The sequence below is a fragment of the Phoca vitulina genome, unplaced genomic scaffold (genome assembly GCF_004348235.1).
Source record: "Phoca vitulina isolate PV1807 unplaced genomic scaffold, GSC_HSeal_1.0 scaffold8, whole genome shotgun sequence".
Classification (NCBI taxonomy): domain Eukaryota; kingdom Metazoa; phylum Chordata; class Mammalia; order Carnivora; family Phocidae; genus Phoca; species Phoca vitulina.
This window is the reverse complement of record NW_022589711.1, coordinates 32,375,439-32,388,014: the sequence shown is the minus strand read 5'-3', so window position 1 is coordinate 32,388,014 and position 12,576 is coordinate 32,375,439. Positions and strand designations below refer to the sequence as shown.

Sequence of the window (12,576 nt, the reverse complement as noted above, 5' to 3'; positions counted from 1 at the left end):
GGTGTTAGACAAGATAATTATTAAAGGCCTTATAATTTCTGAATTTTTCAATTCTGAGACATTCTTGGCATTTTAAGTGTCTAGAAGACTGCCTGCCTTCATTTTTGGATATTGTCCTCCACATTTTCCAGTCTCTTGTCATTATAGAAGAAAACATTTAGCATACAATTACAGAAATAGCAGTTTTAAATAGATTTAAAGTAACTTCAAGATACATTTACACTGAAATATACAGATAGAGTCAAAACACTTAGTCTCATTTTCATTAATTTATGGAAACAAATATGAACCAAGTAACATCTTACATGGTAACTGAATTTAGATTTTTTTTAACTAAAGACATGTACAACACTTACAGCATTTACACAATACTATTTTCAAAATAGGTTTTTGACCTCTAAGAAAGTTCCTACTGACAAGCTTTAGATGGCAGCTTAGCCCAGTGAATATTAACTTTGTCATAAGAAGCATCTACGTACAGTCCCCCACACCCTGCAGCATGACAAAGTGAAATTAAGAAACTTTTAAGGCAGAAAAAAAATCCTTCAAGTGTAAGGTCCAATGACAATGTTAACAAATGAACATAAGATCTCAATTATTCAACTGAGAAAGTGACTTAATTTACACATTAACTCATTTCTATTTCCTGATTTCTGATTCTGGGAATATTTATGCTACACCTACTGTGCAAAGCATTGAGAAACAGGAGGATCAGACATGGTCCCAGTGGTGTACTGGTAAATGTTTAACAAGAAGTTCTTGGGAAGAGAAGCCCTGACTTATAACATTTACAAATTTCTATGGTGTAAATACTCCCACTATGCAGATTTCAAGCTATGAACAATTTGATCACTGGCTCACAAAATTCCTGAAACTTCAACAGTCACTTCTCACAAACTATTATTAGCTAAGCTCCAACACACCACTGTATGGTCCACACCCTCAAGTCACTCATAATCTCTTCATGGGCACATATTTAGAGGCCAGAGAAGAATGGGGAAGATAGGGATAAAATTTAAGTATTTCAATTATGTATTTTGTAAGCAGTTTTAAAAGTTAAAAGGAAAATAAAATCTGGAATTTTCCTACTTGTTTGCTATTCTACTTTTCCTCTTAAATTGATTTCAGGAAATTAAAATGTAGCCTATATTGGGTGACAGTAAAGGATAAGTGGAATAAGAAGGAAAAAGACAAAAACATCCTAAGATATGTGCTAATAATGATGTTTACACTGGAAGAAAATGCTTACTAAGATAGGGGCAAATATAATGTAACTTAAAATTTAAGCCCTTTCAGTTCAGCTCTAAGTCCTGAAGATTTGTTCTGTCCTCTTTGGCTACAGCTTTGATGAGATTAGCTAGCTTCTTTTGTACAATACTAAAGAGCACACTGCTTCACACCACTCACACTATCAGCTGATAATAAAAGGCAAAACTAAATTCTGGAACCTGATAACTGAATTTCCTTTGCATAATCACTCCCTTGGATCAGATCTTGGGCAAGTGCCGGCTGGGGTGACCCGGAAATTCTTCTGGTAACAAAACATGGAGTCTGCAGGTTGGGCATGTCCCCTGTTGCATCAGCCAAGGTCTAATGCACTAAGGAGCAAAAATATTCATGTCAGTCTCTCTGATTTAGCCTAGCAGAGGCAGTTGTTACTCTATATAATCAGTTACCTTATCTAGTAAATTGCCAAGCCAACTGCTGCAATAATGGCACCTTCTCTGTGATTCACTGAGTAATATAGCTGGTAACAGAACACCTTTCAGTGAGTTCAGTGGATTAGGATCCTTTCCCCAGTCCCAGTTTTCAGGATGACTTAGCAAGTCTTCCTAACAAGGAGGCTGAGGAAACCTGCTACATATTTTTCCTCTATTTTATTATATATTGTTCTCAAGTGCTTATGGTGTTTTGAACTTAAAATCCCTAGATGATGGATACACTTTTCAAATGGCTCTTTGGTGACAATGATGGTACTCCTGGGCTATGAACTATCTGTTATGTCATTTGCTTGAATACTAACTCTCCCAAAACAAATCAATTTTACCTGTATAAATAATGAGAGCCAGATCAGATGAGAAAGGATTAAGAATAGGCACTATATAACTGTAACCCTAAAAAGTAACCTGAATAGGTTACCTGCTTTCTATTCTATGGGCAATGGCAAAGAATAATAAGTTTCATGAAACATTTGTTTTCTAAATGGGTAGGACTTTAACAACTTCAGATGACTAAGTATCTTTCCTGATCTTTTGGGATTAGCCAGTCTGTGTCTATTTCTTCATATCAGAGTAAATAGAAAATATAATTCTGTACTAGGTATCACATATCTTTGAAATCGTGTTTTACAGATATGGCTTGAATGAGCTGGCTACTATTCACTTCCCTGAGAAGACTTTCTTATGTAAGATTATCTTTTCCTGGGTCAAATTACATCTTTGCACCAGAAGACTTGGTTCATAAATTGTGTATCAATAGCATTTGCACAGCAACAACACCAGGAATTAATCTATATAAATGCCAAAAATCAACAAAAGATATGCCAGTCTCATATTTTTCTAACATTAAAACTGAAACCTGAGCATCTAAAGAGCAAATACAAGAGCCCAGACTGTTAAGGTAAATCTTATGCTTTATAATGGTAGGGAGCCATCAGTACATGGAGACAGGACACTATGCATTATTTATAGCAAATCAAGGTACAGTGACACTGTTGCTAAACTGCCACTGAATCGCTATGTCAATTAACATTCCTTCCAGTTCTAAGGGAACTACTCTGTATTATTTCAGTCTTATCATTGTCTCTTTTCCTGTAAGGTGTATGGAGATCTGAGAAAGCACAGCACAAACTGGGGCTAGGTATGGTGAAAACAGGTGTAAGTGTTTCTGTGTGGTACTCCAAAGCCCCAAGTTATAGTCTGTGGAACTCATGCCACAGCAATATCTGATGATACATGTATATGATTTCAAGTAAGGCAGCATGAATCTCGCTTAGTTGATTTAACGGCAAAATATTCAAAAAGATAAAAAATCAGATTTCTTAAAAAGAAAAAAGAAAAGCTAGACTTTCATTACATACCTATTGGTACTGTTTGAATCTTTTTTTTTTTTTTAAATGTTTTATTTATTTATTCATGAGAGTCAGAGAGAGAGAGAGAGAGAGAGAGAGAGAGACAGAGGCAGAGGGAGAAGCAGGCTCCCCGCCTAGCAGGGAGCCCGATGCGGGACTTGATCCCAGGACCCTGGGATCATGACCTGAGCCGAAGGCAGACGCTTAACCATCTGAGCCACCCAGGCGCCCCTGTTTGAATCTTCTATTATCTAAATATATTAACCTTATTTTGAATATTGAGGTTTCAGGGTAGTGTACAGGTCATTTTTCTACTATTTCATATTACTTCTCTATATTAAACTGACTTTAAAATGACATTTAATTTTTTAATTGAAAAAATAATCAGTAAAATAAAAAATAAAATAAAAAGGTAAGTTTAAAGGGTTACCTGAGAATGGAATTTGTGAGCACAAGGCAAAACAGAGAGGTTTTCTGGAGAGAGATTCTCATGACAGATCACACAAGGCTCTTCTTCTTCCTCCTCATCATCCTAGGGAAAATACACATAAGGTTCAACTCAGCTCATTTCTTTTTCTCAAATTTAAATGTACTTAGAATCAACAGTTTTAGTCTCACCAAATTATTGGCTCCTTCCCATGAGGCAGGCCCTTGTGAACTGAGGGGCCTCCAGGCTGGTTTTGGGGGCTGGGCAGTATTAGACTGTGGAGGAGTGTGGCTGGGTGAAACACAGTTACCATTTGGTACAGATTTTCCTTGGCTCTGAAAACAAGATTATTACACTTTTTTTTCCAGAAGTGTTCTAACACAGTGAAAACTAATAGAACAGCGCAGAAAATGGGGTACAGGGGTACAGTGAGAATTAGCAAAAGGGTAAAAGTCAATTAGATTTCTAAGAAATCTTGAAACAAAATGTTAGCAATATCACTTGTATACTCAGAGCCAGATAAAGGAAAAAAAACATTATATGCTCTTTTAATTAAAATTAGAAAAAAGGTCTTCTTTTAGAGTCAAAGCAACCTAGAAGAAATTTCAAGAGGGTCAGTTTTATTCTAGAATGATCAGGTAGTATTTCAAAAAGACTTCCAATGTCATTTGTTAAGTTGAAGTTGAATTGTTAATAGACAATTTAATGTGATTATAGGTTATTGATTTATAGACACGTTATGAAGATAATTAAGACCACTCACTACTACACAGAAGGGCAGGCAGATAAAGGCTTTTTGTTTTTACCTGTGATCTCTTGGGGTCAATAAATTGGGAAATCTTGTACACAATTTCATCAAATGTCAGTCCAGATAAGGACTTCCCATGAATGTCCTTCAATTTCCGTAAGAAATCCGTAAGCTCCTTCCTGGAAGAGATCCAGGAAAGAGCAGTGGTGATTTTTCCTACTGCCTTGAGGGTGTGCCCCCTACACAAGATACAAAATCCTATTGATATGTAGCAGCATATAGATGTGGCCCTTTGATCTCTGAGCTAAAGTCTATCTACATTTATCTTACACCAAAACAAAAACTCCTAAAGTTTAATATTCTTTCCAAAAAGAAAGTTTAACTGTTTTTGAAAGCTTGTATGAAAACTGAGTGTGTTACCTACTTACTTATGTACTGAGCTCTTTTATTGTGTCTCTAACTGCTTTTACTCAGGAACAAAATACTCCTTCTTAACTACATTACTATAGGTCTGTCTCTCTTCTGTAAATAATTTTACTTTTGTAAAACTCAAAGATTACACAGAGCAGAGAAGCTAAAAGACACATTAAAATATTTCTAGGTTTCTTTATCACACAATTAATTAATATGTTCTTTTTCAATTCCACTATCACAGACCCTTGACCCAAAGCCTCTGAATATATTTTTGGTAGGATAAAGCAGAATGCAATATTTTCTTTCCCAAATGAAGTGTCAGGTCATCAGCCTTGTAAAACTACCTTTGATTTACTATTCATTTTATACATATATATATATAACGTATTACAGTTCTTTTTTTTTAATTTTATTATGTTATGTTAATCACCATACATTACATTATTAGTTTTTGATGTAGTGTTCCATGATTCATTGTTTGCGTATAACACCCAGTGCTCCATTCAATACGTGCCCTCTTTAATACCCATCACCAGGCTAACCCATCCCCCCTCCCCTCTAGAACCTTCAGTTTGTTTCTCAGAGTCCATAGTCTCTCATGGTTCGTCTCCCCCTCCGATTTCCTCCCCATCTACTCACTATATTTATAAAACCATAATGTAATCCTGAAGCATAACAATATGTTCATTAAATAAAAGTGTTAGGCTTCAAGTGAAAATATTGGTTAAAAACTAGAATTATTTCCTTGAATATAAAAGTAAAGATAAAAAACTTCATTTCTGGAGAAAAATATCTTTCTGCTAAAGTCAGCACTGTGAAAAGCACAGTAAAAATCATTATTTCTTGCATTTAACTGTGTTCTCTAACAAAAATTAAAAGCCTTAATAAAATTAAGGAAATAGAAGGGTAAAACCTGATGTTTGGGCTTGTATAGCATACAATCAACTTAAAATTCACTTTGGAAAGAGGTTAAGATAATTATTGCAGCTGGTGGCATTAAAATTGGATAGGTTTATGACTAGTTGTACTTTTAATAAAGGAGCAAACCTAAATTTAAAAATCTATTCTTTCATAACTTAAGACTAATAAATTTAGTGAAGAGGTCTAGCACTTATATTGAACACTATTTCTTTAAATTTCATTTTCCTTACTAAGGCCACACTAAGGTTATATATTTGTGTGTTTGTGTTTGTTTCATTGTCCTAATTATGGTTATGGAAACTGTAGCGTATGATCTGTACTCAAACTAAATAAAAATTATGATACCTGGTTTGTTGTGGAAAAGCAGTTTTCAGCCTGTCTGTAATCCTCTCCCAATTCATCATGGGTGGATCACTTCCCAGACTTGCACTGGGAGACACAGCCTCTCCCACAGGTGCTGGCACAGCCCAGGCTATACCGGTCATCTGTAAGGAGCACAGTTATAACCCATCAGCTTCAGTTATTAGGAAGTAACATTCCATGACAACATGGTATTTCCACACTTCAGAAAATGGTTAGAATGAAGAGAAATACTGACATATACATTCCCCTTTTAGAGTTTTATTTAACTAGCACAATAATATTTATTATTTATAATTACCCCTATTTTTAAAAGAGGACATGTGAGTCTCAGTAATTGAAAATGTACAGAAATACAGGGTGTTTAGTGCTGTTATTTTAAAAACCTAGAAACAACCTAGTCTGCTAATTATAGCATATCTAATCAATCCTTTAGAACAGATCTATATATCTGAGTGTGAGATGTCCATGAAATATTTCATTTTTTTTAAAAAGTCTGTGGTATAGTATTTATGGTATGACTCATTTTTATATTTTTAAAAAATATATATGCATAGAAAAAGGTTTCAAGTTATAAACAATCTGTAAACAGTGATTATTTCCTAGGATTCAATTGCAGGGTAATTTTGCTTTCCAATTTGTATATTTCTATGTTATTTGTTTTCTAATTTTTCTAAATATAAAAGTAGTTTGTGCTAAATTTGAATTTTCAGAGAAATAAAGATGAGAATACTACTAGAATGTCTGCCCAATGTCTCATGAATGTTTCAGACAAAGGTGGTGTGGAAGTTGTAGTGACACTCCGAGCCATGAAACCATCAGAGTTTTGCCAGATCTTGGGGTAGTTTCTTCTTAGAAGTTTTAAGATTCTAATTAATATCAGCAAGTGAATATTTTCACCTGGTTACTAGGATAATTATCAACATGACAGCTTTTACCTAATGTTCTACAGGTTATTTTCAAATATAAGATTACTCATGAAAAATTAGCCATGACTAACAGCCACTGAAATAACCCAGACAAAGCCTACTAAGTCAGAGGAGAATACTGCCCAGAAACCTGGGTTTGCCTCAGTATCAACCTTTTCTCCAGGAATCAGAAAGTAATCTTATTAGAAGGCTGAGATACTTTAAAGTTTTCAATAAAGTTTTATATACATAGCTCCTTATATAATGGTGCAGGTGCAAACCACATGAGCAACACTGTGGTATCATGGGTATAAAAAGATGTGGTATCAGTTAACATGTTAAGGCCTATATACATATTTGTTTGCAGAGGCAGCCTCTACAAAAATAAGTCCATCTGACTATATATTTCAAAGGGAGACTGTTTATAGGTACAAAAAATTGACTAGAATGTATTTATGGAAAAGTCAAGATTAGAGAATTTTTCATTAATTATATTTAACATCAGTTTTTAGGAGAAGATTTTTTTTAAATAAACGTTTACCTCTGCCAAGATTACAATTAATAATCCTAGTCATTTAAAATTTCTCTACTGCCTCTTCAGGTTTGGATAAGGTTTATGTGGCTAATTGTAGCTAGGAAGATTTATAACTTTATAGTGTAATATATTCCAAGATGATGCTATTTATATTGTGTTTATAGATAAAGTTGAAACACTGTCCTACTATACCTGTGTGTGTCTATGTTTGTGTAAATAAAATTTTTCTTTAGCTTTGTGGCATAATTTTGTTCTTTGCTTTTTAATCTACCCAAACATGCTAAATATAAATGATCTATTTGTCATTTACCCTGTATTGTTGCCTATTACAGAAGCAAAACTACAAAATCGTGTAAGGATTGTCTACTATAAAAATGTATTATTGTTGTATCCAAAAACTGATTATCAGTTAATGAAATAATATATGTAATGCTCCTAGCACAGTGCCTCAAATGGAACTATTCATTCAATTATCAGTTCTCCTCCCTCCACTATTACCACCACCATCACCACTTATCAAATAAATAGAAGACATTCACTCAGGAAGTCTACTGTGGTAGACAAAAAAGAGATCTGTACCAGGGGGGCTCTAGGCTGGCCAGGCGCAGAGATGACTCCAGGGCAAACAGCAGGCATCTGAGGAACAGTGAGTATGGGTCTAAAGAAAGATTCTTTCACAAGGGGTCTTCCCAAGAACTGCTGCATCTAAAATAGAAAAGGTTAAAAAAACAAAAACTCCACACATTTATATATTTATATAGGCAAAGATCTAAACTCAGAACAATGGTTGGGAAGAAAAATATCAATTTGAAATCTAGACACAAAGCACTAGCAGTAGAAACGGTGTTATCATCAGTTAAATGTATGAATATTTGGAAAAGCAAAGGGCAGTCAAATATACTAAAGAACACAGAGAAGAGAAGTTGGTTCTAGTCTCACCTTCTTTCCACCTAGCTAGGTAACCATGGATGCCAGGTTACTAATCTATAAAACAGAGCGTTAAGTTAGGTGATTTTTTTTAAGGTTCCCTTCCAACTATAATAATATAGGGCTATGCAAAGGAGCTCCTTAATGAGTACTGGCCACGTTGATGAACAATACTCACACTCAAATTCCACTAAAGAACCAAAGTTGCCTTTAGAAAATATTACTTCCCCTAATTATGTATTGGAGGGAACTTGTACCACCTGATGGAGTTTTGACTTTGTTTAGCTCCAATGAGAGTAGAAAGCTGAAGTGGAGTGGGCCTGGGGCATAAAGCCTCCTATAATGACTTGTAGACACATGCTTGTAGGTATTACTGCACCTCCTAGGGGCTTGTGGAAAGCTAGCCCTTCTTAGCATCTACCAATGGGATGGATACCTTACTGACTAGGCTACAGAAGAGGACAGATTAAGTTTCTACCATGTGCCAGATCTAGCACTGGCATAAAGAAGTTCAACTATTTTTTGAATAGAAAAAAAAAAATGAACATCAGCATAGCCCTTTTAAGTAACGATACTAAAACCAGTAGCTGAAAGCTTAGTGGGGAACATTAAAATGGATACGTGAGGTTGACATTTCTTATTTAATGTTACAAAAGAAAGACCCTGTATACATCATTGTCTATAAAGTACTCTTGCTAAAAATATTGAACCTGATTCTAAGCAACCCTCTAGATCTAATGAACAGTTTATAGGAAACAGCAGAACATGTACAATGACATCCCAAGGATGCAATCAAATCAATAATGTGCGAAATTGAACAAGAGAAATAATTTTTTAAACAAATAAATGACATAAATAAAGGAGGAGAGTCAGGTAGCTGTTACAGATTTAAAGAACAATCAACCAAATGCAAAGTATAAACCTTATGTGGATTGTTTTTAAAAATTTTTTTTTTTTTTTTTTTAAAGATTTTATTCATTTATGTGACAGAGAGAGACAGAGTGAGAGAGGGAACACAAGCAGGGGGAGTGGTAGAGGGAGAAGCAGGCTCCCCGCGGAGCAGGGAGCCCAACGTGGGACTCGATCCCAGGACCCTGGGATCATGACCTGAGCCGAAGGCAGACATTTAACGACTGAGCCACCCAGGTGCCCCTTAAAAATAAGTTCTTGAAAGTAAGAGTAATTATAACCAAATTGAAAATATTGCAAACTAGGTAAGAAAGACATTTTCCAGACAATTGGGAAATATAAACTTTAACTGGATATTTTAATTTTTCTTAGGTAAAAAACTGGTATAATAATTATATCCAATAATAAGAGTCCTCATCTTTTAGGAATATATACTGAAGTATACATGGATGAGACTGTATGATATATACTTTAAAATATTCCAATAGGAAGAAGAGGATGACATGACATGTTGATAATATTGAAGCTGGCTCTCTTGGTTCACAGAGGTACTATTCTATTTTTATGTATGTTTCAATTTTCAGAAGGTAAAATTTTCAAAGAATGAATGGATGGTGGGTATGAGTCAGTATTCCCGCTCTCTTTGCAGACAACTATTACCTAACATTTCCTTGAGGATTAGATAGCCAGGGTACAAAAACCAAGATATAATAAAACATATAAAAATACTGGGTTAGACTGGGAGGAGTACCCATTATTTCAGACTTCTCAGATTAGACTACTATACATTTAAAGCCTGGTGACTATTCCTTAGACTACTAGGATCTCATAGATGGATTTTCTTTCTTTCTTTTCTTTTTCTCTCCCTTCCTCCCTCCCTCCCTCCCTTCCTTCCTTCCTTCCCTTTTTCAAGTTTTTATTTAAATTCTAGTTAGTTAACATAGTGTGATATTAGTTCCAGGAGTAGAAATCTAGTGATTCATCACTTAAATTCAACACCCATAGATGGACTTTAGTAGCCAGATCATCTAGTATAACTTCCTAGTTTATACATGGGAAAATAAAAGTCCAGAATAGCTGATTTTCCAAAGACCAACATAGTTATTCAGAGAGTTAGGACTTAAACCCATTGTTTCCATTGTAAAAACCACCTCAATTTATGGTGAATATCATTGTTACATTTCTAGCATTTGTGCTCTCAAACTATTTCACTAATGTTCAATGGTCACTGATGCCTGCACTTTAACACAACTGTTAGCTTTACTCAAGCACAGCAGTGACTCTGGTTAGGAAGCATAAAAGATACACATGTACCTCTCAGATATTAGCAGAAGGATGCACAGAGCCTAACTGCCAGTGGGTTTTGCCCTTGACTAAACCCATGTAAGCCCCATCAAACATAAGAAAGCCTCCAAAGTGATGAGGATCCAGAGGTCAAGGTTTAACTACATATGTCAGCTATGGAGTTATCACTGGTATCAGACAGCTTCTGCTGGTCTGGTTTCAAGAAACTCTAAAAAACATCTCTGTATCTGGCTTCTGAGTCTCCACAGCCATTTTATATTTACAGTCATGGGAGAGTTTAACTACAGCCTACAGGCAGTAGTTTGAATATGTGCTGAAGGCACAGGGTTTCTAGAAATTGTACCAGAATATGTGTTACTTTTCCTGTAGAACTACGGAGACTCTTTGGACTTCTCCATCATTTACGTAATACATTCCTTATCAGGGTAGTTGGCTATGATAAAGTTCCAAGCTTAGAATAATAATGTCCATAATGTAGTGCTCCTATAAAAACTGAACTGACCAAAAATACAATAGGCAATACTGCATTCTAAAGACCATGGTGTATAGCATATAATGCTTTTAGTTTCGAATTCTGCTTTTGAAACACAGTGTAACTCCACACAATTCACATAATTTTTAAGTTCTCTGATACACTCAACTATTTACAGAAATAACATTTTCAAAGTTCTACTACAAGCAGAAGTACTGATGGCGAAAAGTGATTTGCTGCTAAAGATCTCACATCTTCCTACTTTTCCTATTCCCAGATCTGTTCTGATAATTAAAATTATCACCTAATGGTTCTATCCTAAAAGTTCTTGGAAAGCTGTCTGAATTTACTGGATTAAGGTACTAGGTTTCCCAGAAGGATAACATAAATAGTGTAACAGAAAGCTATCTGGTTGAGGCTCACTGATTCCCAGCCATAAGTAGGGAAGAGGCATCAATGGAAGCTGTTAAACGTAGAATAGAAGATAAAAGTTAAGGAAAAGAATGTCAAAAGTAGAAGTGGAGGGGTGAAGTTTAGCCAGCTGGGTACTATACTGAGATGTTTTAGTCACTGGGGTAACCTGAGCGCTTGGGAATTCTGCATATTCATCAGTTTTCTCCCACACTGCAGGTGATACTTACAGGATAAAATGAGAATACATTACCTCTTTACATACCAAATGCATTACTAAAATCCAGTGATACACCTATGCCCTGGCCTCAGCTAAGCCAGCCAACTAGTTATAGCATCTGAAGATAATACAGCAAGAATGGACGTAATTACAAACAATATGCACAACATGTGCCTATTCTATTTTGAACACACATTAAACATACTGAATATTCACTGTTTTATAGCCCTTACCATTTCAAGATAAAAATGGCAATTTTTCAAAATGTCATTATTTCTTACCAGTATCTCAGGACTAGGTGGTGGCGGAGGAAGTTGGATTGGAGGCAGGGTACTCAAGGCAAACCCTTGCTTCACCTTGTTAATTTGTTCATTGTACTGTGTCTAGTAGAAGAAGAGAAACAGTATTTTAGAGCAAAATCAACTTCAAAGAAATAGCATATGGGAACACTTGCTGTAGTTTTTAATAATAAAACATAGTTATTCTCAACCTATTATGTCAGGAATAACATAACAGTTTTTGACATAAAAATAATCCTATAACACACTATCCTCAAACGTAAATAGTTGTATCTTTAGAAGTATCTGTTCGTTGGCAAGATACAAAGAGACATAATTCACAGACCCTGTGATAATTCCTCAGTATTTCCATAATTTTCAGACCCAAATTGGGAACCAATCATATAAAGTGAATAGCATCTAAAGATTCAAGAAGCTTTAAGTAATATACGGGCTGATAAAAATGGGAAAAAAGTATTTCTAACGAAGAGTTGAGCTACTTGCAAATGTTCACTGGAGGGGAAATTTTAGGGAATATTCACTAAATACCCACATTTTGTTTATTTCAAAGTTATACCTCTAGCTTTCTCCAGTACCACATATACCTTTGTTTTATTCTCTTGGATTTTGCCAAAAGTATGATTCCAATCACTGAAACTTAACAACATGCT

The 12,576-nt window shown here is 35.2% G+C and overlaps 1 protein-coding gene across 8 annotated transcripts in view; it reads right to left on the bottom strand.

Annotated features, from left to right (window-relative positions):
- Window positions 1-260: 260 nt before the first annotated feature.
- Window positions 261-12,576, bottom strand: part of DZIP3 (DAZ interacting zinc finger protein 3) — a 95,271-nt gene continuing 82,955 nt past the window's right edge. For 6 of the 8 annotated variants that reach the window (XM_032406490.1, XM_032406491.1, XM_032406492.1 and 3 more), the window contains 7 exons: window positions 11,909-12,010; window positions 7,963-8,088; window positions 5,926-6,065; window positions 4,304-4,424; window positions 3,689-3,832; window positions 3,501-3,602; window positions 1,411-1,598 (listed from right to left, as the gene is read on the bottom strand). In XM_032406490.1, the coding sequence (XP_032262381.1) occupies window positions 1,488-1,598; window positions 3,501-3,602; window positions 3,689-3,832; window positions 4,304-4,424; window positions 5,926-6,065; window positions 7,963-8,088; window positions 11,909-12,010 (846 nt within the window). In that variant the 3' untranslated portion in view covers window positions 1,411-1,487. Of the gene's footprint in view, window positions 1,599-3,500; window positions 3,603-3,688; window positions 3,833-4,303; window positions 4,425-5,925; window positions 6,066-7,962; window positions 8,089-11,908; window positions 12,011-12,576 lie in introns of all 8 variants that reach the window. The other 2 variants (XM_032406489.1, XM_032406494.1) reach the window with 2 other exon arrangements.